This window comes from Anoplolepis gracilipes, chromosome 2 (genome assembly GCF_047496725.1).
Source record: "Anoplolepis gracilipes chromosome 2, ASM4749672v1, whole genome shotgun sequence".
Taxonomy (NCBI): Eukaryota; Metazoa; Arthropoda; class Insecta; order Hymenoptera; family Formicidae; genus Anoplolepis; species Anoplolepis gracilipes.
Genome location: NC_132971.1, coordinates 248269 through 273942, shown reverse-complemented (window position 1 = coordinate 273942; position 25674 = coordinate 248269). Strand labels below are relative to the sequence as shown.

Genomic DNA, 25674 nt, shown 5'->3' with positions numbered 1-25674 from the left:
GCTAACTAACTAATTAATTAATTAAGAGAACTTGGAGCAACGCGTGAAAACAATGTCTCGCGAATCTTTGGTACGCGCGCGTAACAGAATTTACAATCGTGTCTCGATTTAAGCGAGCAAGTCTGTAATGACGATAAAATTAAATGTGAGGAAAAAGAAGGAGAATTATTTCAGAGAAAACTTGTTACGCTACATCTTGCAAAGAAATTAATTTTGTTTTTATTATTGTTATCATTTTTACAGTATAAAAAAATTATAGCAAACTGTTGAACATATTTTATTATTGATTCTTCCACAAGTATAGTTATCGAGATACATATGTAAAAGTATTCCATAAAACAAAATAATTCTCTTGTCAGAAGTTTTATATTTTATATTAAGATTATAATTAAGATGTAATAATATGAATAAGGAAATATGAAATTCTTTTGTGTAAATCTCTCTCTTTTGTTTCAACTCTTTTCCGCGTATGCTGAAAATAAAATGGGTCATCAAGTCGATATCCGCTGCGGGATATCGTCTTAGGCATCCATTATAAAATCGCTCGTGATATTGCCTGCAATTGCGATGCGTATAAATCGCGCGTCAAAGCCGCGTTCTCGAAAAGTGCGTTCGATATATATATTACATGTATTATATAAACGGCCGTTGGTACAAAAGCGTGAATCTCCCACCTGAATCCGATCCCCATCGATCGCGAGCGCCGATCCGTGATCGACGATCGATCGACCAAGTTAAACAGACGACGATTATGAGACGACGAATTAATTGTAGTGTTTTACGAGCCATTTAGCGCGGCGCCCCACGTCATTGGCACGCTTTAAATAACGGGGGATATAAAAAAAAAAAAAAAAAGTATTGTGTGTGAAAAAAATAAGCACACCACTATTACCGGTATATATATTATATACATTGTAACCAATTGTTGTCTACGATATAATGTTATTTTTCTAATTCATATTCGATTGTTATTGTTGAGAGCGAGCGTTGTGTAAGAGAATGAATGGGGATGAATGACAGAGAGATAGAGAGAGAAAGAGAAAGAGAGAGAGAGAGAGAGAGAGAGAGAGAGAGAAAGAGAGAGAGAGAGAGAGAGAGAGAGAGGGAGAGAGAGGGAGAGAGAGGAAGAGAGAGAGAGAGAGAGAGAGAGAGAGATACGAGGGGAGAGAATGTGAGATGCAGACAAGAACGAAAAAATAGGGAGAGAAAGATTCCGGAATAAAAGATTAAGAGAGGAAGATAATGAAAGATTGCGGGACGAAATGAGAGCGAAAGATGCGTGGAAGATGAAAAAAAAAAAAAAAAAAAAAAAAAAAAGCAAACATCGAATACTTAAGCGCGAATAATGTATTCGACCAGGATAGAATCTCTTGTGCTTTCCACATTTCCATTTGCTTCCCTTTCCAACACATTATCATACATCATCACATACAACGAGTTCTATGTCTTTCCCAAACGTTGGCAGCTCGATTCTTACACGAATATAAAATTGTATTTATACGATATACAATTATAAATTAATATTCATTATCAACGATCGATCAAAGCCGAGGAGTGTCAAATGTGCCAAAGAAAAAAAAAAAAACATTTTATTCCGTATAATTATATAGATAATATAATATAATTGAGTCTTCTATATTTTGATTCGCAATTTATAATTCTTAGCATTTGTACATTTCAAGTATATTCGAATCTAGAGTACATTAAATTTGCAACATGTTTATTCGCTGTATTCGCTGTACTAAAATTCACACGTTTCAGATTCTAAAATAAGAAACAAAATACTTTATCTCAACAACGATAACTTCTCGGGAAAAGAGCTTCTCGCAAGAGTTTACAAGATATATATGCCGCGACGCGATTATAAAATTCTTCAAGTTGGCACTTTGAAACTTTGCGATTTGAACTTTAGCGATAGTATATTTATAACTAGGAGGGGGTTGTTTCCGTCGAATCGAACTTTCGTCGTCCGAATTTTATTATACTCGCCCCGCGCGCGCGGTTTATATCGCACCACGTGTCTCCCTTTTTATATTAGTTGTCTCTCCTTTAATTTTCCGCGAATAATCGCGCGGCGGGGGACGAAAGTGCAAGTAGTAGCGGTACGCGTTTAGCGCGACACGACACGACACGATACGACACAATACGACACAATACGACACGACGCGACACGACTCGGTGCGCCGGTCGTCTGTGATATACATACAAAAGTCGCGAGCGCACAAGTATTGTATTTTTTGTAAGGCTCATATACGCCACACGCAGATTGTGATAAACGAGTTCGCGGCGTCGTCTCGAAGATATGGACGACGGAGGAGAGACCGGCGTACCACAACGCGTGAAACGATCTATTTGACGGGCCTCCCCAACTTTATTTCCCCAACTCTAGACCTCCTTATTTTTCCCTCCTTTAGAGTATGAATGAGAAGCTTGTTATCGTTTTTTAACACTACACGAGAAGACGCGTTCTTCAAACTCCCTTAAACTCCGATGCCGCTCTATCTCGGAAGTCTTTCAACTTTCAACTGACCATTGCTCCTTCCTGTCTCAAAAGTTATATCCTCGCTGCTTGAAATGCCATGAGTATTTTAAATCGTTTTGAGATACGTTGTTGCTTTCGTTTTTTCGTTTTTTTTTTTTTTTTTTTTTTTTTTTTTAATCAATATTGAAAAATATAATTCTGTATAGTGTACTAAAGATTTATAGATTGATAGATCTACACGAGATGCGGATACTTTTTATATAGGAAAGCATATAGAGTTGTGAAACGATTTTATTTCACTTTATGGAAACAAAATAATAATCGTACCGTGTTCGAACAGTACGAAAGAGACGAATGCTGCCTTGTATTCTTATTTATACGTTAAAACAGTCAGGAGTATACTTGTCAATAGAATATTGCTCGCACTATCGTCTCGATTAATTATTGTTATCTAATCGAAGCGAATCAAATGCCGAGTCTCGAAAAATACGCAGAAAAGACACAATAATTAAGATATTAACAAACTAATTCGAGCTTTTATCCATTTTGTTATAATTAATTATATTCGCGATAAATCAGATGAAAATATTAATTACATAAAAATTTATTAATTTATTAATGTATTAATGTATTCATATATATTTCAAGACTATTTTCAAGACAAAACATTTATCGTTCAATAGCTCATCTTTACAAAATGAAAGAAAGAAATACAGGAACCAATATGAAATTATATATAAAATTATTTGTAAAGACTCTCTCTTTTGTAAGAATCCTAAAAAAATCGCGAGTCTCCACACGAGTTTCGTGTTCGCCAATCATTAATCGTGCAATCTAACCATCGCCCTGCCTTATATAAACTGCAAGTTTTATTCCGGCTGTATATAAACGGGAATTTTCTACGACATTAAATGCGCCCAATCATGCCGGATATTTGTAAAAAAAAAATTTTTTTTCTAATAATAAATAACGCGAGCTTGATACGAAATCGTGTCAGATTGGCACGCTCGTAGATGTCCTCGGTTCTACGTAAAAATTTCACGAATTCCAAAACTGCAAAACGTTCGACGCAAACCGGACGATCGCAATAACTGTCACTGTCGACGCAAACGATCGTTACAAATTCGCAACTTCCGCCGGATACGTATAAAAGCTCGATTTATATTGAATATATTCGTAAAAAAAAAAATAAAAAAAAAAAAAAAAGAAAGAAAGAAAAAGAAAATACAAAATAATGTCCGCGCGTAGATTTGGACTCGGCAAATGATTCGATTCGGCGAATCATAATTAATTCTACAAATCTCAACGGGACTACTATTAGTTGTGTAATTACGCGCATCGCGTTTTTGTGATACTTTCTGATAATCTGCGAGGGTGCGAGCGTTTGTGTGCATGTACTACAATTGTTGTTGAAAATCCGGTGTCTCTACCACGATGCCGAAAGATTCATAAATCGTGTAATAAAGTGTTGTGACTGTAAGGTAACTATGATAACGATGATGAAAATGATTATGATGATGATGATGGAACGTCTGGCGCGGTGATAATCGTTATTGCTATCTTGTAACGTTTAATGTATATCAGTGTCGTGAAAAAAAAATAAGAAAAAAAAATGAGCGGCTGAAGCTCCTCGGTGTTGTGGGTATGCATACTCGTTCCTAGCAACTCGTATGAACAATTACTCTATTCGATACTACTCATAACAATTGCATTGATCTACTTTACTCTACGTACACTTTAAAGATAAATAAATACATTCTGTCCAATCTCACATTTATGCCTATATCTCGATATCTCTGTTCTTTTCCCATCAACATATCGTGCGCTAATTATTCTTATCAGCGGATAGGATTTATCAGGAGATAGGTAAACGGGTAATTTCTCACACGAGAATTATCAATCACTCATGAAATTAATTATTAATGTCTATATATAGATAACAAATCTATATATAGGTATCACTCTAACAATTTTTTTGTTTCAGATCAAGAAAGTGGAAGATATATATGTATAAAAGAAGCAACTATACCATTTTATTATTCTGTCAACGATGTTACATGATTCATTTCTCAATCTCCTCACAATTGGTTCTTTTTTTTTTAATAATATTTAATGTTAAGATATCTATTTTCAGTTTCGTACTTTGTTTTTTTTTTTTTTAGCGCAAAATACGCTCAATACGTTATGATTATCGAGTATATCTTCATCTATAATTGGCGTACAGACAAAAATATATATACGCCTATCTATATATCTATTCATTTATATCAGTAGTAGAAAAAATCGACGCGCGCAAATTGAGGAACTTATTCTAGCGTCGCAATCATATTATCTGTTCTGTTAATCGACATATATAAGGATTATATTTTTTTTTTTTCTTACTGCTAGCAAAACTTGTTTACAATCTAGGAGATTATTATATCCTTTGCACATATTTTTGTAAATAGAAAAAAAGAGATACACTTTAAATGTTATTAATATTTATACATATTCATTACGCGTCACCTGGCGCGTTATTCATGATTTATTGTTCCAAAACTGGCAGATCGAGAGAGCGCATAACATATTTTGTAATGTATACGTAAACGTGGCTCAGTATATGACGCTCTTTTGGCCGCTAGTTGAAAATGGGATGGATGCAATCGATATCGGTGACTAAGCGTGAAACATGACTAGCTTGAAACGGCGACTTTCATGGATTCGCGCGACGCGTTACAATTATTATGACGATTAATTGCTGTACACGGCATTTTGCTTTGCGCCCTGCAATTTGTTTCGCACAACAATAGTCTCGGATTGCGATATCAGAGTGTCTGGCAGTAATTGTGTGCCTGGCTGAATATACATTAATACGTCTACACTTATATCTGGGCCACGTAACGAAAGGTAAAGGATAAAAGTCTTTAAATTCTTAACAGTTATCATCGACTTTTATTCCGACAATAATAATTTTTCGCTTCGATGTTTCAATAAATGGATCTTCTCTAAATACTGATAGAAAAATACGTTTTCATTGTGTTTTTTTTTTTCTTATCATTCCACCGGGATATCGGAATGCTGAAAGATTGCTATAAAACGCAACGTTTTATCCATCGTGACACATACGAATTTTGCATGATTATAGATAACATTGGCGCTAAAGAAACGTCAAATATAATTCTTTATTACTATATATTTTTATAAGCAATAACTACTTTCCTCCTTATTCTAACATTAATTGCACCTCTAATTATTTCGTCTATATTACAAGACGAATTAAAAATATTTCTGCATGTTTTCATTAATTTTACTCGAGAAGAGTAGTATCAAGACTATTAGAAATAACATTTCACATATTACACTTTTCATATATGATATTATTTTCGATTGAATAAATGCAAATTTAATATAGAATTATTCGAGATTTCAACTCCTTTTCCGATTACAGTATATCTATTTATAATAGCATTTCCGTACATATATATATATATATATATGTATAATGATTAGATGATAAATAAATGCAATAGAGATTCAAAAAGATTCGAAAAAAAAAACGACAATAACGAATTGTTAAGCTACAAATAAAACTAAAATGCCATAGATTGTGTCATGTTGTTGCAATTATATATTGCTCGATATGAACGATAGATCCTTGGGATAAATATCATCTTATAAAGAAATTTCTTTTAAGCGTTTATATAAAAATAATTGCATACCTTGGTTTTTTATCATTCTATCTACAATCGGACTTTTAGCTCTTCCATTCTTTGCTTTATTCTTCTCCGCATCTCTTTATATCTGAAATATTGAATTTGTGTAATAGCGAGTTTTATATAGCTATTTAATCTATAAAATGTTGTTTATATTTATGTTACTCACTTTTCTTTCAGAAGAAGAATTTGACGTTCTTCCTCATAATGATAACGTTGTAGTATACCATGACATTCCGCTAAAGATAAATTAAGAAACTGCGCAACATCGGAACTGATTTCAGGCGTAGATAACTTGTCAACCAGAAAGAGTCGTGCAACGTTTTCATGCGGACCCAGGACCACCCTGACTTCTAAAGGATACTCGTCGTCTTTTAATCTTCTTTGCTCTAGGAATAATAATACAAATCACGTATAGTGAAGAAAAATATAACTGCATGTATAAATCGATTTCAGTTCTCCAGAAAATCACACAGTTCTCTTACCACCATTATCGCGTACTACGAATAACGCAAAATTATCTGACTTGGCATCGACTTTGTACTTGTCCAACATAAGATTGATGACTTCTTGAGTGTTCACTAGACTCGTTACCCAGACGGACATTTGCGAACCGTGAGGTGGCGTGAAGAAACTGGTCTCTCGATTATAAAAGTGGCCGTTGATCGAGCAACGACGTCGTAACCGATTACGCGATTGACGTCTGCCGCCCGGACGTCGTCTGATTGCGGTGGAACCTTGTTTACGGCGCAAAACGACACCGTCCAGCTACAATCAAAATAGATTAATATACACATATATTCTTAAAAAATAGAGAGAGAGAGAGAGAGAGAGAGAGAGAGAGAGAGAGAGAGAGAGAGAGAAAAATAGATAGAATGAATTATAGCGATGCGATACCTCTAATCCACTGTCCGTAGACATAGTCATATTATCGTCCTCTCTGAACTGCAGGGAATTCACCGAATCCGTGTCGCTATCAGTTCTGTGTCTCTGCAGGCAGTCAGGACCGGACAACGATCGATTCAGACCCTTCTCGATCCAGCTGTCATCGGTGCTGATTGATCTATTGCCAACATTCTTCTCCAAATTGTCAAAGTATTCTACTCTTTGAAGTGTACCGTTTCGATTAGAAACTCCTAAATTACAAACAGGTGTGTCTGTACTGGATGAACTGCCTATACTGTGCGTTGGTGTGCTATTTACGCTGCTATCTTCTCGGCTAGCAGTTTGATGATTAGGACTGCTCGTTTCCGAGTTTTCGCGAGAATCCGATCGATCGAGACTTGACTGAGACGAGAGTGGTGGCGTATCCACGCTGGACTGCGAACTTATTGACGGAAGATTCTCAGGCATCGTCTGGTACAATTTATTACCATCCTCGACCTTTCGTTCAACCTGCAATATCGACAAATTTATACTTCTCCGAATTCAAACAATGGACATTAAAGGACAAACCTGTAGAAGCTCATCTAGCTCATCCCATTCCATATTCTTAACATCCAGTTTCATGGGCAGAGTCAGGCTCTTTAAATGATCAGGAGACGTTGGAACAGATTTTGTATTATTTTCTGTATTACTCTCTACTGACGTACTCTTAGATAGCTCATCTACTTTATCTTCATCTTCAATATCCTATTTAAGATAATTAAAAACAATGAATAGACACAATCTCATTGTTACATGTAAACTCTAGAGAAAGGAATAACAAACCTCAGAAACGCTGTGTCTGCATGAATTTCTGTTTCGTGCAGTAACTACTGTGCGTTGATCGTCATCTTCCTTCAAATGAATCACGCCACGAACTCCCCAATAAATTCTTAATGCACCTTCTAGTATCAATCTTCCATTGACCTATTTTTAATCATTATTTATTTACATAGAGACTCAGGGTTTTATATATATATATATATATAAAACAGTAATATAACACAAATAATTTAAGACATCTTTTTACCTCACGGCTTCGAATTCCACCACTTTTGCCTTCATAATATTGGTTAAAAACTTTCAGTTTGGATTCTAAGTGTGATCTAAAACAAATATATATCTTTAAAAAATTATTTAAATAATTATCTGACTAAAACAGATATTTATCTTTTTCAGAGAAAAATGGTTATCTTTTTTTTTTACATAAGCTTGCATAAGATAAAAATTCATTTTAAACATAAATTTGTAAATTTCTGCTCAAGTTTATATTAAAATAATAGTAAATTAATTATCTAGGTTTTTATTAATATAGTAATAAGTTATACCTAATTATATAATGAATAATTAATTAGAATTCTCAATACAAATAATCAAGTTATTTTCCAGTATATTATTTGCACAAAATCTCTCTCTCTCTCTCTAAAACAATAAACATATTCACCTTGGTAATGATGGTCGACTTTCTTTTTTACCGAAACTTGTATGCGATTCCACTCTTGTGCCATGACCAAATAATTGAGGTCCAAAAAGTGCTCCGTAACAAGGAACATGGCAATAAGGGACACCTTTATGCTGATTAACATAATACATTATACATTATAATTATAATATATTACAGACTCTGTATATATATATATATATATATATATATATATATATATTACACTGTATGTATTAATCTATAATAATTATAAAATAAGTGATTTTGCTTGCAAATTTTTTACCTCTGCATGTTGCCCAGGATTCAACCTCTTCCCGCATTCCTCGCATCGTAAACATTCTGGATGCCAATCATATCCCAAAGATTGTTTACGTTCAGCTAAAGGTAATACATATATATACATTAGAATCATATTTAAACTTAAATTATTTCTCAAATACATACAATTAACAGTATATTTTTCGTTGTACTAATTCTCGTTGTATAATATATGTATTTATACAAAAATGACAATTCCAAATATTATAAATAATCAAAATAATTCAACAGATGACCGTTTAAATTTTTTATAAATTTAATTTTTATTCTTTATTCGATGTAAGAAGTTACTGAAGCAGATTGAAATTGCTTATATATATATATATATGTACATATATGTATAGACGTTTTTAAAAGATACAATGTGTTGAAGCGAAAATAAATCGACGGCTCCTCTAAATTGCTAATAGCGTGGTACTTGTCAAATGCACAATAGCGTGGTACTTGTCAAACACATCGCCATTAATGGGTGCAAATTACAAAAACTCACCAAAATAAACGGGTTTTCCGCATTTGTGACACTTCCACATGATGATGGATACACGATACACCAGGGAAATAACGATGGGTATGTTTTTGTCAAAAGCACCGAACGATTTCAAACCATTTTGTTTATATTATCGGAGCATCTCGCTTTCATCGAAAATGACATGCGGGTTAATTACAGATGTTACTAGTATGGTAACTTGGTGGTAACTTTATTGTAGAAAAGCCTGGGAGGTGCCAGGTGCCATGTCGCCGTTTTCAATTACAATCTGCATACATACGCCATCTAGATTGAATCGGTAAAAATATATTTATTCAAAAAATACTGAAAAATAAATTTTCTTAAAAATTGAAGTATGAAATCAAATAATTATCTTTTTTCTTTTAAGAAAAAACAATTAACATACATGTATGTTAATTGTCGTATGTATTTTGTCCAAAAATATATCTAAAATATTTTTACACAATTAAAAAAAGATTCTACGCACTTTTTTTATTCTGGAAAAAATAAAATTTTAACATCTTTGAAAACTAAAATATTAAAGAAAAACAAGCTTAAAATGATTAATATAAGATATTTTTAAATAATTTGAACTTTTACACATGGTTCTCTTTAAGATATAAAAAAATATTAAGTGTTTATTAACATTTAATTTTTTTATTACTAACTATACTAAGGTATTCCCTTCTGTACAATATTATATAATTAAAAACATTACAACAATATATATCTCTTCATCTGGTTGCATACTCTTTTTCCATAGCTTCCAAACGTTCCCTTTCAATGTTAGCATTGAAATCTCGAATAAAGTTTTCCATTTCCTCACTTGCTTTCTTACTCTCAAGCGGGTAGAATTCTTTTTTAGCCTTTATCACATATTCATCATAATAAGCTGGCTGATTAACATAGTAAAATATTCCCACGGGAAATGAGACATACAGGCACATCTTAGCTACTTCTAATATCCAGCCCATCTTTCAAGTATCTATAAAAAAAAAAAAAAAAAAAAAAAAAAAAACAAGATATAATATAATTAGGGTTTTAATATTGATACAATCGCAATCTACCGTACAGTTTAAAATAAAATTCAATTATTTGTTGTATAACACAATTACATCTAGCAAATAATTACTTGTATCTACTTAGTTCAACTGTAAAATTTTTTTACTTAAATTTTTCTTAATTGTGTGCATAAAAACAGACTGACAAGAGATTTCTACATCAGTTAATCTACCAATATTTTTGGTAATTTCTTTTTTTTTTTCTTTCATATAATGACTTTAAAATTGTAGAAAATTATAAGAGATTGACTGAAAGTAAAAAGTTCTTTTCATGTTTAATCAATATAAAGATATAAATGTTAACAAAATCTAATAAATTGAAAATATGACAGCATAATGCGAAGAAATATAATTATAATCTGTACGGATAACAATTGCAATAATTACAACAATTGTACCTTAAAAACAAGTGTTAAGGAAAAATATTACAACTTTAAAAGAAACACTTGGCAGACATTTACTTTAGGTTAATTTCTGATGCTGATTATTTCTGACATTTTCCGGCTTTTGCGTATATACGACTTTATTATCATAAACTATATAAATTATATAGTAGGGAAATCATTATATTTACCGTATTTAGGATAGCTTATCGGATGTGCCAATTGGCTGATGTTGAGTAAAGAATTTCCAAAAGTTCCTTGCGATAGCAGCCAATCAGTATACGTTCGATAAATTTGGATTATTTTTTACTCGACAATATTTATAGAGGGCGCATGTGCAAATTTGTGTTTTCAAGCTATATGGACTGCCGTCTATGATTATTCATCCTTCATGGTAATACGCAGATGCCAATTGTAAAATGGCGATGTATGTTTTGGTAGAAAATTCGAATATAACCGCGAAATATAAGTTTAAAAAACGAAAGGTTATTTTTCTCGAATTTCAATTGTCATCGATCTTTTTTGAATTTCCATTCAATCTCGTATTTCTGTGATGAAAACGAGGTGAATCTCCAATGTGGACGCGCGATGAAAAAAATAACGCATGTGAAATTGACAGGTATATATAATTAATAAATAAGAGCTAATTGCGATAATATCGCGACGCACAATAATAGTTTCATTGTCCACAGATTTAGACTAAAAAGCAAGAGAGGAAAGTATATCTTGTATCTTTTGCCAAATCCGTTCAAGTTAATTTCGAGAAAACCGAAACTACACCGTTGGTAGCAATGCACTACAAATGCCATTTACTGCCCACTGTCTTGAGACGTAATAGACGCGTTCGAAATATCCGTCTCAAGCTGCAGTGAACGAGTATTTCGATGTGGTTCTCTTGTAATTACGAAATATTCTGAAGCGACTATGGAAGCACTGTTGCCGTCTGAAATAGCTCGATTAGTTCTAGGTAAGATTATTCTTCCAATTAAAACTGTGTAACTCGTAACCTTTTTTTCCGCGGGAACGCCATAATCGTTCTCCCACAAAGCTTTGTGACAAAGCTTTGCAATCTCTTTGTTGATAATATGTATTTGTATCGCACAATTCATGATTAATATAACTATTTTATATAGGGTGTAAAAAAATATATCTTTTTATAATTGATAATGATTTTATATACTTGTATCTAATGTGAAAGTGAGCTGCAATAAAGCATTTTTTATTCTAGCATAACATTGCTATACTTCTATTAAACATAAATTATATAATTGTATAAATAAAGCTTTTTTTTTTCAATAATGGATCACATAATATATTTTTGTAGATCGATTTGTTTCAGTCATGTTTTTTTAATGTAAATGTCCCTCTATTTAAGTTTTAAAGAGAGAATAATTTACTTAAAAGTGAAAATATAGAAAATGTAGAGTACAAAAAAACAAAATATAGAAAATATAAAATTAAAGATGACCTTTCTTGTCATCTATACAGGTATTTACAGTTTTACAGATATTTTTATACTTGAATTTTGTATTGTTTTTCTGTTGATATACTTGATAAGACTATCCAATCCAATTGAGTTAAAAATTAATTTATGTTATGTATTTTCTCTTTCTAGGTTATTTGGAAGATCAAAAATGTACTGAAGCAGCCAAGATGTTTTTAGAAACATCCCCACATTTACAAGAATGCCGTACAGTACTTTCTTGCGGAAGGAGATTTAATACTAGAGTCAATGGTTTAACATTGATGGATATTGTCGAAAAGTTTTCTGCCATTAGCGCTATGAGTAAGTTGCCTTGTCAATTATTTATCTTAATTTGTATTAAAATAAAAGTAAATTTAACTACAGAGTCCAAATTATACAGCTATATAGATATTGATCTGATCTAAATGTATGTTATTTATTACAGTTCAAGAGCGCTTAAACAAAGCTACAGATTGTGAGCAATTGAAGCATTGTGGAGATTTGATGGAGCAACTCAAGTTCCTTGTAGAGGAACCACGCGGTCAACGATTTGTTGTAAATATAAATGTACCTTCACAGGTAACTTTATTATGATCAATATGTACTATTTTGGATATAGTTTTTTTACATTTTACATTATAAATGAGATATTAAACTCAACCTAGTTTGCTGTTAACTGAAAAATTAAATGTAGAAATTATTGTAAATCATGTAATTTGTAAATCAAACATGAGTTAAGAGAGATACTTATTTAACTATATTATGTAATATATAAATAATAAATATTCTTTAATAGAGTAACACACAAACATCAAGTGGTTTGCCTATTACTACAAACAATATACGTAAAAGGCATAATAGTGAACGGATTAAACGCATTATTAAATCTCAGTCAAATCCGGTACAACAATCTGACGTCATAATGAGTCCACGTATGTTTGTTTATCCTTTTTCTTTAATTATAATGCATATGTAATATAAAACATTAATTACATTATCTTGATGCAGCAAGTTGCCACAATATTGACACAACTCCTTTAGAGAGTTTACCTGGAAATGTTGATTTATTAAAACAGACAGAGTGCAGTAGTATTCGTACAATCGAGAAAAGAGATGATAATGTCGCACAGGAATCTCACAGACAATATGAAGATAAAAATAAAATTATAAATAATACTACTATACGTAACAGAAACAATAGTATTCGTATAAGTTCAGGTAATTAGAATAAACTGTTATAAATGGATAGCTAGACAGAGAATATTTATCTTATTTAATTAAATTTTTTTTTTTTTTTTTAATAAGATGATGTCTCAAGTGTACGAAGTTGCGAAATGGTTGATATTGATGATAAGAAAAAAGAAGAAAATACTACAACTAATACAGTACCTGAACGATATACTACAGCCACAAGTACAGAAGAATTGTTAAGTTTCTCCAGTACAGAAGTTCAAACTGTTCCATACGAAATACCCGAATCAGAGTCGGAATCTAATGAGCCTATTGAGAATCTCAGTGTAAGTCTCTAAATGTGATTAATTTTTATTATATGTTACGCTTTTTGTTCACACATAAATACCATAAAATAAAACTTTACTTTCCAAACCACACCAACACACACACATACACTTACATAAAGATATGAAGGCGCTTTATGTTATTAAATATGTCCACTCGTGTACATTCCAGATATTAACAAAAGAAATCTTGAATCGTACAGAATTACAAGAATGTATTGCGGAGAATATCAACAAAGCAATCATTCCTACAGATTTATCTTTGAAGGATGAGAACTTGAACGAATCGATAGTTGGCGAGGGGAATACTTCGATTATGTCCGAGTTAAATAACGCTATTAAATCGATTGTTGAAGCAACAGAATCTGATCCTGTGTTTGAAAAATTTCTCGATGAAATCATTGGACCGCATACTGAGACTGATACGAGTCCAGAGGATGATGGTGAAGGGAAGCTAAGCCCAAGATCTCTCAATGAGTATGTATATGTATTTTCATCTTCTAGATATAGCATTACAAGTCATTAATACATTTAAATAAATAGGTATTTGAACCTTTTCAGAATACAAGAAAAACAAACGGAAACAGCTTTGGGCAACATTAGTTCACCAGAGCCAATAATAATGGATACTAGAATATCCGCAGAAACCAATGTAATGGATGTGCCTTTGAAACACAGACTTCGCAGTTCTTCTAGACAGCAATATAACAGGATTGAGGATGAAGTTGACAAAGCAAGAGATCAAGAGAAAGAACAGAGTGCTTTGGAGGATCAAAATGCAGCTGCAGTGTTGAGTATTATAAATATTATTAATAACACATCTGACAATGATAAGAAGATGCTTGATAATGTGAAAGAACCGATAATTATGACTGATAATAACGGACAAAAAACACAAGCGACAATATCTACCGTAAATAGAAACGATGCAATTTTAAAGCATCCTCCGTCATCGATAGATGTTCAGAAAACGAACAATGTTATATTATCCGCGAATAATAATGTACAACCTAAAATTAAAAAATCCACAGTCAAACGATCAAGATCAACAACAACAAAACATAAACACGACCAACCAACGGTCAGCAACAATCAGTTCATAACGGAACACGAGATTATGACGATGCCGACGTTGATAGTATGCTCCAAAGATGAGGTGGATAATCTTTTGATAAGTCGCTCGTCGACCATTAAATCGACTTCCACTTCGCGTTTTCTTCCAATCGCTCCGAAAGATCCAAATAGAATTGAGAAACCCATGGAAACTCTATACCTGAAGGCAGTAAATGTAGCGCAGCAAGTACCGATCAAAACGCTACCGACTGTGATAGAAGAATCAACTAATTCCGCAAACCAAGCGGAATTACTTCGATCGACCAGAAAAAACAACAAAGCGAACAAACGATCAAAAACCGTAGTTGATGGGACAGTACCTATCGATGCTAATCAAAAACAGGTATTAGATCATTCGGTAGAACTAACACAAACTAGTAAGATTAGTGGCGAATCGATAACACTTTATGGCAACGAAGCCAATGCGAAAACATTATTGGACGGTGCTAACCTGCCTACGATCAATCTAGAAGAAAATATCAGTCTGTCGGAGAGCGGACTTTCTCCGTATTTGAAGTTTAATTGTAGCAAAACGAACCAGAGTCACAATCTCTCAGATATCGATATAGCACCCATAGAAAAAATAGCGAATAATAGAACCAATGTCGAGCAACACTTGCCAGGCACAGATATTATTACCAAACGCACGCCAAAGTCTCTGTTACAAAGTAGGTCTAAGAATCATAGATTAAGCCTGTCTACGCCGCGCAAACGAAACAGTCACGTAAGAGCGCTCGATTTTAGCACACCTATGAAAACAACAAGTTCCAGTAGAAAAGCAAGCGGGAATGGAAACGCTCAGCTTTCGTCCGTGTCAGCAAAGCGTTTAAAATCGGTTTGCAGGACTTCATTATTTAGATCGCCGTCGCTCTCCAACACTCCCGTTCAGAAGCAAAAGAGTCCGATGAAAATCTGTCAGCCTTATAGAATTCCCATAGCCACTAGAAGTCCCGCGCCCAAGCTCATGGGCGGCTGGGACAAGTGTAACGGTGTTGGTGTCATCATAGGCGAAGTATCTCCGCATGGAAGTACCAGTGCGTCCTGCTCGTCCTTCGAGGATAGGAACGTTCAGCACAAGCCATCTAAAACGCTAGTAGGAGAAAGTTGGGATGCTGATTTACGTAAAAGTGTACAATTGAATAAAAAGGACGAGACTGGGATTCAAACAACTGCGAAGAGAAGACGAGATTCCATCGATAAAGACGATGCGATATGTAAAAGAACTAAGTATAAATCACGATCACCAAAGAGCAAAAATAGGCGGAAGACCCGCAAATCAGAAGTAAAGGAAAAGATTGATCGCGTCGACACCGGGGATATCGATGAACCAGAAGAGGAAAAAAATCTCCTTCGAGAAAACGTGAAAATTGCAATAACGGAGAAGACATTTCGTACCGTCCCGGTAACAGAGCTGCGAAATAATGAAGAAAAAGTTGTTATTAGCCCTGCAGATTCCATTACAAATAACCCTGACAAAATTTCTCGATCAGCCGATATTCGCGAGATATCGACAAAAGTGGATTCTAGTACAAACGCATCCAATAGCAATACGATAACTGAAAAGAAACCAGTAAAAAAATACGCACAACTAAAGACGATAACAACTAATATAAAGAAGGTCGATAATGAAAATGAAAAGAACGCTCAAGTGAATTCGACATCCGAAATGTCGAGAATTTTGTGCGCGGACAGTACGCAGCACATCTTGCAGATACTACCTGACATGATTAGCTTGGAGACACCTAGAAAATTCGACAATCTATCCGGTCCTCCACCGACACCGAGAGTGTTAAGTCCCAGTAGTAATGTCATTACACCATTCATTAAAATCAGCGAAGATTCTACTAAAGTACGAAACAGTTACATCACCACACCGGAATTCCCAATAACTCCGGGTATGACTTTAACTCCAAAAGAGGAGACGACCAGGGATATCATAAAAAGGGGAGAGTACAATTCTTCGTATTACAAACCCACCTCTGAGCAAACTCAGCAAGATTCCGATTTATTAAAAGGTAAAAGTATACAAGAGTCGCCCATTATATCGTCATCGCACATATCGTTAAATTCGACGCACAATAGTCTCACTTCTGGTAATAATACTTATCACGCTTATACTGCCTCTAAACTAGAGATAACGCAATTCGAAGTGATCAAAGAGAATTTGCCGAAGGAGGAGGCTATCAAGGAGCTCAAAATCGCATCCAAAGATTTAGCGAAACTCGACAATTCCGCTCTCCTAGATCACCATATGTATAAAGACTTAAAGACTGTATATAATACACGCGAAACAATAATCGATAATAGTTGTATCGCCGATTCTCACAACGATTTGACGAATAACAGTTCCGTGTCATCTTCATCGTCATCGTCATCGTCATCATCCTCATCCTCTTCGTCGTCGTCTACGTCCACTAGTTCAAACACGGATACATCGCAAACGTGTTCGCCAAACGGTGACAAAGCGCCAAGTAAAATGAGCACAGATACCAGTAGTAATTCCGCGGAGAAGGACATCGACGCATTGAAAGATACAAAACGCACATCGGTGAATGTGTCGATGATGTCGAGTGATGTAGCGTGTAAAAGATCGGATAATGTCTTCTTCGAGGTAGAATCCTCGCCGAAGAAAGTGTTTGCGATTGCGAAAACTGACGATCAGATAGAGAGTACGTTGAAGGAAACCCCCGCTAAAGACGAGACCCTCTTAAACGAGGCTGATATTTCGGAAACGCCTAGCAGTTCGAAAAGCGGAGTGGAATCTCTCACTAACTTGTCCACCAAGATATCGGCCATTATATCGGAAGACGAAAAACTCTCAAGATCAAACAATCTCAACAAGCCAAAGAGTAGCGATAAAATGCATACTTTAAATAAATCGAGACCAAAACCAAAGATAACAAATATACAGTATATTCAGCCAGGATCATCTGTTGTCATCGAGAAAAAACAGGACAAATACCGATCCGAGCACGAACGAGACGTGTCTATAAATGATAAGCTCGTGCATAGGCAACAGTTGGAAGAGAAACGACAACGCATAATTGCAAAAATAAAAGATAATCCAAAATCGAATCTTGCTAATAGAACAAAGCATATATATAAGCGCATTTTAATCTCTTCTAACGGTTTAAAAAAGAGTACTCAATTTAGTAGAGGACAACGAGGTACACGACCAACAGTAAAGTATTCTCATAAAACGAGCGCTAACGAAAATATTAATAAAGACTTCAAATCTCCGGATAAGCTGCAGGAAAATTCGACAATAAATACGCGAAAGAAATGCTTGCCGCCGATGCAAGATCAAAATTTCGTGAATAAATGCTGCAATAATGAAGAAGAGACGAAGGACCAAGTTGCCGTATTGAAAAATGCAGATCTTGACGTTACGAATTACGGGAATAACGAACATAACGAACTTTTATCAAATAATGATACGACGAGACAATCACACAGAAATAATATCTGCGATGCGTCGTTACTTGAAAATTTAATTGAAAATTATGATAAAAAAGAACCCGTACAATTGGATACAAATCTTTCGTTGCAAGATCAAGAGTATACGAAGGAAAAATCGGATGCTAAGATAAATACAGTGGAAAAAATCTGCGACATTAAGAATAATATTGCTAAAGAAGAAGAGATATTAAAAGATAATAATAGCATGGATCTAAAAATGTCAGAGAGAGAAATAAATGCTAATGAAAAACATATCACTGTACAAGAAGTTCCGGATAAAATAAAACCGGAAGTACGTGATCAAACGGAAGATAAGGCGAAATTGTTGAGACAATCTTCAAACTACGTTGACAAGTCCGAATGTAACAAGATATTAAGACACAAAGTAGATCAAGTGAAGCGTGACTTATTTAGCGACGAGGAAATTGATCACAGAACGTCTTCTTTAACTGCAAGTGCGAAAAATAACAAAACTAAGGTAATCGCTGAAACTCCAAACCTTGTTGAAGTTTCGAGCAAGAAAGTAAATGCCGAGAGTTCCAAACAGGAATTATCGACCGTACTTCAATGTCTGCAGTTAGTGCCCGCATGCAAAAATGAACATAATAATGAAAACCAAACTGGAAGGCAACACGAAGAACTGAATAAAAATGAAAACCAAGCTAATAATGTGCCGGCAATTGACATTCATAATTATAAAGCCGAATATCACTTTGTATACGACGACAATATGCCGGTGAGAAAAAGAAGAAGAAGATATAGTAACCACGAGTTACAGATCGAGATAAATTATGCTGATCTTTCGGATCCGAATGCCGTTGAATGTATTAAAATAATGAAAGTCACAGAATTTGAGGAAATCTTTAATCTACCGCCGAAATCTAGAAAACGGGCAGTGAGTAAGAAATTACCCGCCAAGAATGTAAAAGTTTGCAGGACCGTCAAGGATGCGTTTAATTTAAAAGATAGTGCCGCAAAACCTTTGGCTACATCATCCCCCGTAGAGGAGTCATCGAGATATAAAATCAAGAATACGATTATCAAGACTGTTGCAACAAATAGAAATGATAACGATATGCAATCTGACACAAAGAAAAAACAGCAAAAACATCAGGAAAAAGGTAAGATTGTAAAAATGTTCCAAATATTACATTTGGAATAAAATAAGTATAAATATTCTTCACTAGAGAAATTAATGTTAAGTAAATGTTTTACTATTTTTCAGATATTACCAAGAACCGGAAGAGAAAACTATTAGAAACAAGAGAAACGAAACAGGTATATATTAATTATTTGTAAAAATATTTATTACTTTTTTTAACTGTTACATATAATAATCTAATTTTATAAATTACAAATTTGATTTTTTCTTAAGATTGAGAAAAAGCCGTGCACGACTGATCCACAAATATTACTCAATAATTTGGATGATGTTCATCTTAATGAACTCCTGTGTGCAGTTCATGGACCTGAATAAGTGCTCTCTTTTAGTATACAACATGTATATTACGTAAATATTGTCCTCCTTTGTATGCAATACTATTGTTAATTCTTTTCTATTTTTATACTGCTATATATAATATTAGAATATTTTATTACACTGACAGTTTCTATTAGATATAAGATATATTTTTATAATGCTTTGATTTTAAAATCTTTTTTACACGATTATATGTAAACAAATATCCTGTAGTATTAATATATTATACAATTGATAACACGTTTGTTTCTGTAATCGATTAAAGATTTATACAGGCGATAAATATTTTCTTCTTTTTTAATATAGATTTTTTTTTATTTGCATTGTAATTTTTTTTTTTTTTTTTTTTTTTTTTTAATTTAAAAGTATAGAAATTTAGATATTATTAAACGACTGCAAAAATGTAAATATATAATGCACAATATAAATACTTTGTGTATCATGTATGTGTATATATATGTGTGAAGAAAAAATGATTATAGATAGTATTAATTGTAGTATTTATATATGATACACTCAAGACAATCTGTATATCATCTAGACTAGATCATCATCTGTGTATATCATCTAGACTGTATCTCTAATTAATATCTAGTATGAATTAATTTTTATTACTTTAGTTAGACTTACTACTTAATCGGTAGTATATTAATAATTTATATTAATACATTTAAAATATGTATATACATGCACACGCAACATTAATGATTAAAAAAAAAGATTTTTCGTGTAGTAGATCTATGTATAACCTTTAAATTCAGAATTATTATTTTTCTATGCTAAAAAATATGTATACAGCATACTATATAAAATGGAAAAGTATATAAAAAATATGATATAAACTAAATATAATTATAATATATATTATAATTATAATAATTATAATTGATATAATATATAATTTCAAAGAATTTATGAAACTTTTCCATACTTTTGATACACAATGTTATTAAAATTTTTAAAGTCTTACTATCTATTTTTCTTTCATAGATCTGAATACAAAAGAAAATATTTTATTTATTTCTTATACAAATCAGCAGTAAATGTTATTTTTTTTTAAACACAGATACATTTTTTTAAATAATATTACATTTTATATAACTTACTCTATCATCTAAGTGTAATTTGACACTTAAAAAAAAATGTGTAATCATTTGTTTTACAAATTTTAACATAATTTCACACAAAAAAATCGTAAATATAAAAGAAACTTTAGACATAAGGAAGAAACAAAATTCTATCACTTTGATTTTGCCACTTTATCTACCTCTTCCACAACATTCATAAATTTTCGCCACTGTTGCATAGTTAAGCATATTCCTATAAAAAAATATTAACAGAAATTGTATATTAAAATATTTTGATGTTTTTGAAATTTTTTCCAACTAATTATAACATTATCAGTTTAAGATTTTATTAATTTTATAAGAAACTTTATTACCTTTTTTGCCAGGTTTCAAATCGCCTTCTTTATCATAATACATTTCTCGGATATCTACATAATATTTGCCTCTGAAATCCCTCACTGTCACTTGGCGATTATTTCCCAAATCCCAGATAGATTCTTCATCTTCTTTTTTTGCCTTTTTTGCTATTGGTTTATCATCTTCGTCCTTTCGTTTGTTTTTCTTTGACTTTACTTCCTGTAAAAAAAGGGTACAATGTAATATGGATACAAAATAAGAATTACAAAATTTTTATAGTGACATTTTTGAAAATAATATACCTCTTCGCTGCTGTCATCACTATCAGACAGATATTCCTTCGATTTTGGCATTTTCAGCTCAAAGGATGTAACGACAGAATCTTAAAAAAAAATTAAAATTTATCGTTGATTATTAAAGGGGTCATTAATTTAAAGACATTCTGAGAATACCAGATTTAAGAAAAATTTCTATTCACGATATATTTTACACTGTTACTTAGTTTGATGTTTCATGATAAATAAATAAATCTGTTCCCAAAAAAGATTAGTGCTTTTATCAAAAAATATAACTGTTTCATAAATATTTATATATACATAGACAGAGATATAACCTAAACTTTTGCAATTGCGTTTTTCTTCTTCATATGACGAATTAATCAATATTATCACCCATGGATTACGATTATAAATAAGAATTAAATATTTTGTCGTCACATGTATCGTGATAATATAAAATCATAGATATATATATAATTATATTACGAAAAATAGTGTACCAGCTTATCTCGGACGTGTTATAGAATTCCAATTCCAACTTTTTTGTGTTGAAACTTGAAACTTGAAACGGACAATGGACAATGTCGCGCATGCGCAGTAGCTACAGACAGTTATGTAGTTGGTAGACGCTTCTAATTTTTTTTAAGGTGCCATGAGGGTGCGATTATATTTATATAATAAAATGTTTGTCGGACGCACCGATTGATTATTGAATAGAGAATTTTTATCAAAATTCTTTGATATAATATAATTTCACTTTTAGTTTGATATTTTATATTTTGAATGATTTTTAAACTTTTCAGATTTCAAAATTAAAATAAAATTTAGTTGTCACACATATATCTCATGGATTATAATTTTAATGTTGATAAAAGATACAAATTTCCTGATAATGAAACTCTTTATTATAATTTTTAATAACTTTGGGAATTTATACAAAAAATTCAAATTTAAAAATGCAATAAAAAAGATAAAATATATCTTACTTATTCATTCTTCTATAAGGCAAGGCATAAAAATCCATCTTCCTAATCTATAATCTTTAATCTATATAAGTCCAACATGCTTTTATTGTTTCCATTAATAACTTATGTCAAAAATTATTATTTTGTAACACTTTTGCGAGCGAGTATACATAATTTTTTTCCACTTATGTATCTTATAATTAGCTTCGCACAATTGTATTGATGCGTATATTTTTTCTGTGACAATAGTTGGATCATTATTTTCCTTATATGACAAATGATAACTTAATTCTAGTGCAATGCATTCAAGTGACACCGTAAATTAACACAATAAGATTACTTGTATACACATATTTCATTCGCTTTCTTCCTTAGAACGTTCCCTATCCGAACGTCTGGATTTCTTCTTACGTCGGCTCGGGCTTCGTGATCTAGATTTGTGTCTACGAGATCGTGACCTCGATCGATGCCGATGTCTGAAAATCACCATAATTGACAAATTAAGATATCGTATAAATGTACAAATCACATAATAGATATAGAATTCTGGAAAAAGAGTTTACCGATCTTTATGACGATACTGAGATCTGGACCTATCACGTTCTCGATCTTCGTCTCGCGTCATTGAGTCTCTGTCTCTATCACGATCCCTTATCATTGAGTCTTTCTCTCTATCGCGATCACGATCTCTATCCTTCTCCCTGTCCCTGTCTCTACCCATAGAATCTATTTCTCGATCTCTATCTCTGTCTCGTTCTCGATCTCTGCCGTCCCGCTGACCGTCACGCGGCTGCATTAAAGGGGGAATGGATGTTGGTGGAACCATGGTAGGTATGGTCTTAGGGCCCATGTCTTTGTCGTCTTCACCTTCGGTCATCGGGATTGCCAGATTTGTTGGCTGCCATGTCTATGACAAAAAGAGACAATAACTGAATTATATTTTTGAGTATTTTCTAGGATAAACTAGACAATTTTATTATGTATAAAGTATATATTAATATTATATATATATATATATATATATATATATATATATATATAAAGTAGTATTTTCTATTAGATAATTTTTTAGACAATTTACATAATACTATTCTTTTACCGGATCATTACCCCACTGGTTGTCCTGCGTGGGTTCATAACTCTGGTAATATGGATCAGCTTCTGGCATGTAGAACGGTGCTGGTTCTCCAGCGTATCCCGGCGGAGGCATATCAAACGGTGGTGGCATTCCTGCTCCAGGAGGCGGTACGCTCATGTCAGGAAAGCCTGGTTTTCTGGAATACTCTCTCCTGTCGGCGGTCATGACTTGTATAACATTTCCTTTCGGCGGAGATTTATCCAGATTCCTTCTAGAAGCTAAACCTGAACTTCCGATAACATCTATAGTTCCTGCCATTTTTCGCCCTGGCGGTGGGCCTGCTCTCTTAGGACCCATAATACCAGAATATTTACTATTATCATTGGTTATCGCCACTTGAGGTATTCTCATACTGCCAGCGTTACCACCGCTACCTCCCGCATTCAAGATCAATCCCACTCCTGACTCGCTTCGCATCCGTTTCTGACGTTCGCAATATGCCCTCCAAGTTTCCTCATTAAAGCCATAATTAAAGTAATCCGTAATATCCGCACCAGGTTGTCTCCATGGTTTATCCTCTAATTGATCTAAATTATATTCATGAGCAGGTATCCCATTGATAACTCCAATAGTTTCAAACTCATCTATACTGAACTTTCCCGGCTGTTTGCTTAATTTATCTGGTACGCCAGATGCATTGGTCAACAGTCCTCCTCTCTTGATATTTAAACTACCATATGCCGGTGTCGATTTGATATCACCAATCACAACATGTACATCATCATCAGAATCAGAGTCACTGGCCGCTTCGCCGTCTTCTTGGCTAGAAACTTCTCTAGTCCCATTCTTATTTGCATCTACATTATTCTCTTCCTGTATATTGTTCAATGAAGAGGATTCTTCACCATTATCAATAGGGGAACCAATATCCTCCTGCATCTGATAGAAATAAATGTATATATGTTAACAATATCAAAGTGAATACACAAAAAAGAAATATATAAAAAATAAAAAAAGAAAAAGCATATACAATTCAAACAAAAGCTACATTTTATCAAGCTATTAATTTTTCTTTTATTTACATACTGTGCAATTTTTGTTTACTGTATTAAATATTACACACAGAATTAACTACTCTGTTAAAGCAAGCAAGCAGATTATTAAAAAAAAAAAAATAAATATAGATGTTCAAAGTTAAAATAAATATAATTAAAATATCTTTGCGTAAAGTGTGTGTATTTTGCGAAAAAAAATTAAATTATATATAATGAACAAGAGAGGTTATGTCTACTTCGGATGGCGTTTCATTAATTCCCTCCATTTTATGATCCTCTTGAATTTGAGATTTATCTTGAATTTTGGTTGAATCATGTTGCTGAATCTCTGATTGTATATTGGTATACTCCTTTCCATCGGTAGAATCTCCATACAACCACTGATCTTCATTTTCGTCCGCCATTTTTCGTTTTTTTCTATTTGACAAGCATGTTGCACGCCTTTTTGAACATGAATCATATAATGAACGAGACGCGGAAATATGTTACACCTCTTTTCATAAAGCTAATATTATTGCTATTGATTGGTTGTAAGATAGAAAATTTCTAGAGAGTTGAAAACTCACTATTCTGCAGCCAATCAACAGGCTTGAAAAATTTCTTATACGACACATGTAATATCAGTATAAGATACCTGAAAACATTGCACACTAGCGGCACATATATCTATTTTACAGTTGCCTGAAACTACGTAGCCATAGCCACTGCGATAAAACATCGATTTGGTTTATGTCCGTGCTATTCACGATTATTGTGGATCAAAAATATGAAAATATTTTATAAATTTATTAATGTTTTGTTAGCTGTGCGTGATAAATTTCTATAATATATACTAAATGATATTATACTAAACAACGATATATATCCATTCATATAGGATGAACATTATTTAACGAATATAATATAATATAATATATAATCCAAGTTTTAACTGTTTGTTAAGCTTTATTTGAAAAAAATTGTTTGCTACGTTATTTAAAAAAACTTTATAAAAATTTATAATTCTCAAATATTTTTTGACTCATGTAAATCATTTGTTATAATTATTT

General features: G+C 32.9%; 5 protein-coding genes across 10 annotated transcripts; 1 reads left to right on the top strand and 4 right to left on the bottom strand.

Moving 5' to 3' along the window:
- Positions 1–4483: 4483 nt before the first annotated feature.
- Positions 4484–9491, bottom strand: Rassf (Ras association family member). The gene is made up of 10 exons (XM_072911494.1): positions 9351–9491; positions 8826–8920; positions 8543–8673; positions 8129–8204; positions 7885–8025; positions 7630–7806; positions 7072–7569; positions 6660–6942; positions 6344–6563; positions 4484–6262 (listed from the first exon to the last, which is right to left on the bottom strand). The coding sequence occupies exons 1-10, from the start codon at positions 9388–9390 to the stop codon at positions 6202–6204; spliced, it is 1722 nt and encodes a 573-aa protein (XP_072767595.1). The 5' UTR covers positions 9391–9491; the 3' UTR covers positions 4484–6201.
- Positions 9492–9502: 11 nt separating this feature from the next.
- LOC140676439 (protein PET100 homolog, mitochondrial-like) lies at positions 9503–10932 on the bottom strand. Of its 3 annotated transcripts, XM_072911496.1 has the most exons (3): positions 10807–10924; positions 10066–10332; positions 9503–9632 (listed from the first exon to the last, which is right to left on the bottom strand). In XM_072911496.1, the coding sequence occupies exon 2, from the start codon at positions 10319–10321 to the stop codon at positions 10082–10084; it is 240 nt and encodes a 79-aa protein (XP_072767597.1). In that variant the 5' UTR covers positions 10322–10332; positions 10807–10924; the 3' UTR covers positions 9503–9632; positions 10066–10081. The 3 variants fall into 3 exon arrangements, with proteins under 3 accessions (XP_072767597.1, XP_072767598.1, XP_072767596.1); XM_072911497.1 differs by lacking the exon at positions 9503–9632 and having other exon boundaries at positions 10006–10332; positions 10870–10932; XM_072911495.1 differs by lacking the exon at positions 9503–9632 and having other exon boundaries at positions 10008–10332.
- Positions 10933–11567: 635 nt separating this feature from the next.
- Positions 11568–20124, top strand: LOC140676299 (uncharacterized). 3 transcript variants are annotated; one of them, XM_072911195.1, is made up of 10 exons: positions 11568–11758; positions 12407–12577; positions 12702–12835; positions 13053–13188; positions 13265–13474; positions 13562–13773; positions 13946–14250; positions 14335–19466; positions 19571–19623; positions 19721–20123. In XM_072911195.1, exons 1-10 carry the CDS (start codon positions 11716–11718, stop codon positions 19820–19822), a joined length of 6498 nt encoding a protein of 2165 aa, XP_072767296.1. In that variant the 5' UTR covers positions 11568–11715; the 3' UTR covers positions 19823–20123. The 3 variants fall into 3 exon arrangements, with proteins under 3 accessions (XP_072767296.1, XP_072767297.1, XP_072767298.1); XM_072911196.1 differs by lacking the exon at positions 11568–11758 and adding an exon at positions 12138–12279; XM_072911197.1 differs by lacking the exons at positions 11568–11758; positions 12407–12577; positions 12702–12835; positions 13053–13188; positions 13265–13474 and having other exon boundaries at positions 13640–13773; positions 13977–14250; positions 19721–20124.
- Positions 20125–20822: 698 nt separating this feature from the next.
- Positions 20823–22115, bottom strand: Ssb-c31a (single stranded-binding protein c31A). Of its 2 annotated transcripts, none has more exons than XM_072911307.1 (4): positions 22028–22115; positions 21552–21631; positions 21267–21468; positions 20823–21145 (listed from the first exon to the last, which is right to left on the bottom strand). In XM_072911307.1, the coding sequence occupies exons 2-4, from the start codon at positions 21600–21602 to the stop codon at positions 21066–21068; spliced, it is 333 nt and encodes a 110-aa protein (XP_072767408.1). In that variant the 5' UTR covers positions 21603–21631; positions 22028–22115; the 3' UTR covers positions 20823–21065. The 2 variants fall into 2 exon arrangements, with proteins under 2 accessions (XP_072767408.1, XP_072767409.1); XM_072911308.1 differs by lacking the exon at positions 22028–22115 and adding an exon at positions 21863–21975.
- A 294-nt stretch (positions 22116–22409) lies between these two features.
- On the bottom strand, positions 22410–25066 carry Fip1 (Factor interacting with poly(A) polymerase 1). Its single transcript, XM_072886565.1, has 4 exons — positions 24862–25066; positions 23592–24509; positions 23056–23399; positions 22410–22968 (listed from the first exon to the last, which is right to left on the bottom strand). Exons 1-4 carry the CDS (start codon positions 25027–25029, stop codon positions 22848–22850), a joined length of 1551 nt encoding a protein of 516 aa, XP_072742666.1. The 5' UTR covers positions 25030–25066; the 3' UTR covers positions 22410–22847.
- Between the last annotated feature and the right edge of the window lie 608 nt (positions 25067–25674).

Bases quoted from the DNA above. Each gene is read 5' to 3' on its own strand.
- LOC140676439 (XM_072911497.1), bottom strand. From the start codon at position 10,321: ATGGGCTGGATATTAGAAGTAGCTAAGATGTGCCTGTATGTCTCATTT.
- Ssb-c31a (XM_072911307.1), bottom strand. From the start codon at position 21,602: ATGCCAAAATCGAAGGAATATCTGTCTGATAGTGATGACAGCAGCGAA. The intron at 21,469-21,551 runs GTATATTATTTT...CTTTTTTTACAG, and splicing joins GTGATGACAGCAGCGAAGAG to GAAGTAAAGTCAAAGAAAAA. The intron at 21,146-21,266 runs GTAATAAAGTTT...ATTTTTTTATAG, and splicing joins TTTGAAACCTGGCAAAAAAG to GAATATGCTTAACTATGCAA.
- Rassf (XM_072911494.1), bottom strand. From the start codon at position 9,390: ATGTGGAAGTGTCACAAATGCGGAAAACCCGTTTATTTTG. The intron at 8,921-9,350 runs GTGAGTTTTTGT...TATTACCTTTAG, and splicing joins CGGAAAACCCGTTTATTTTG to CTGAACGTAAACAATCTTTG. The intron at 8,026-8,128 runs GTAAAAAGATGT...GATTAAAAATAG, and splicing joins GTGGAATTCGAAGCCGTGAG to GTCAATGGAAGATTGATACT.
- Fip1 (XM_072886565.1), bottom strand. From the start codon at position 25,029: ATGGCGGACGAAAATGAAGATCAGTGGTTGTATGGAGATTCTACCGAT. The intron at 23,400-23,591 runs GTAAAAGAATAG...TTTTTGTCATAG, and splicing joins ACCAGTGGGGTAATGATCCG to ACATGGCAGCCAACAAATCT. The intron at 22,969-23,055 runs GTAAACTCTTTT...GGTGATTTTCAG, and splicing joins CAGTATCGTCATAAAGATCG to ACATCGGCATCGATCGAGGT.
- LOC140676299 (XM_072911195.1), top strand. From the start codon at position 11,716: ATGGAAGCACTGTTGCCGTCTGAAATAGCTCGATTAGTTCTAG. The intron at 12,836-13,052 runs GTAACTTTATTA...ATTCTTTAATAG, and splicing joins ATATAAATGTACCTTCACAG to AGTAACACACAAACATCAAG. The intron at 13,475-13,561 runs GTAATTAGAATA...TTTTTTAATAAG, and splicing joins TAGTATTCGTATAAGTTCAG to ATGATGTCTCAAGTGTACGA.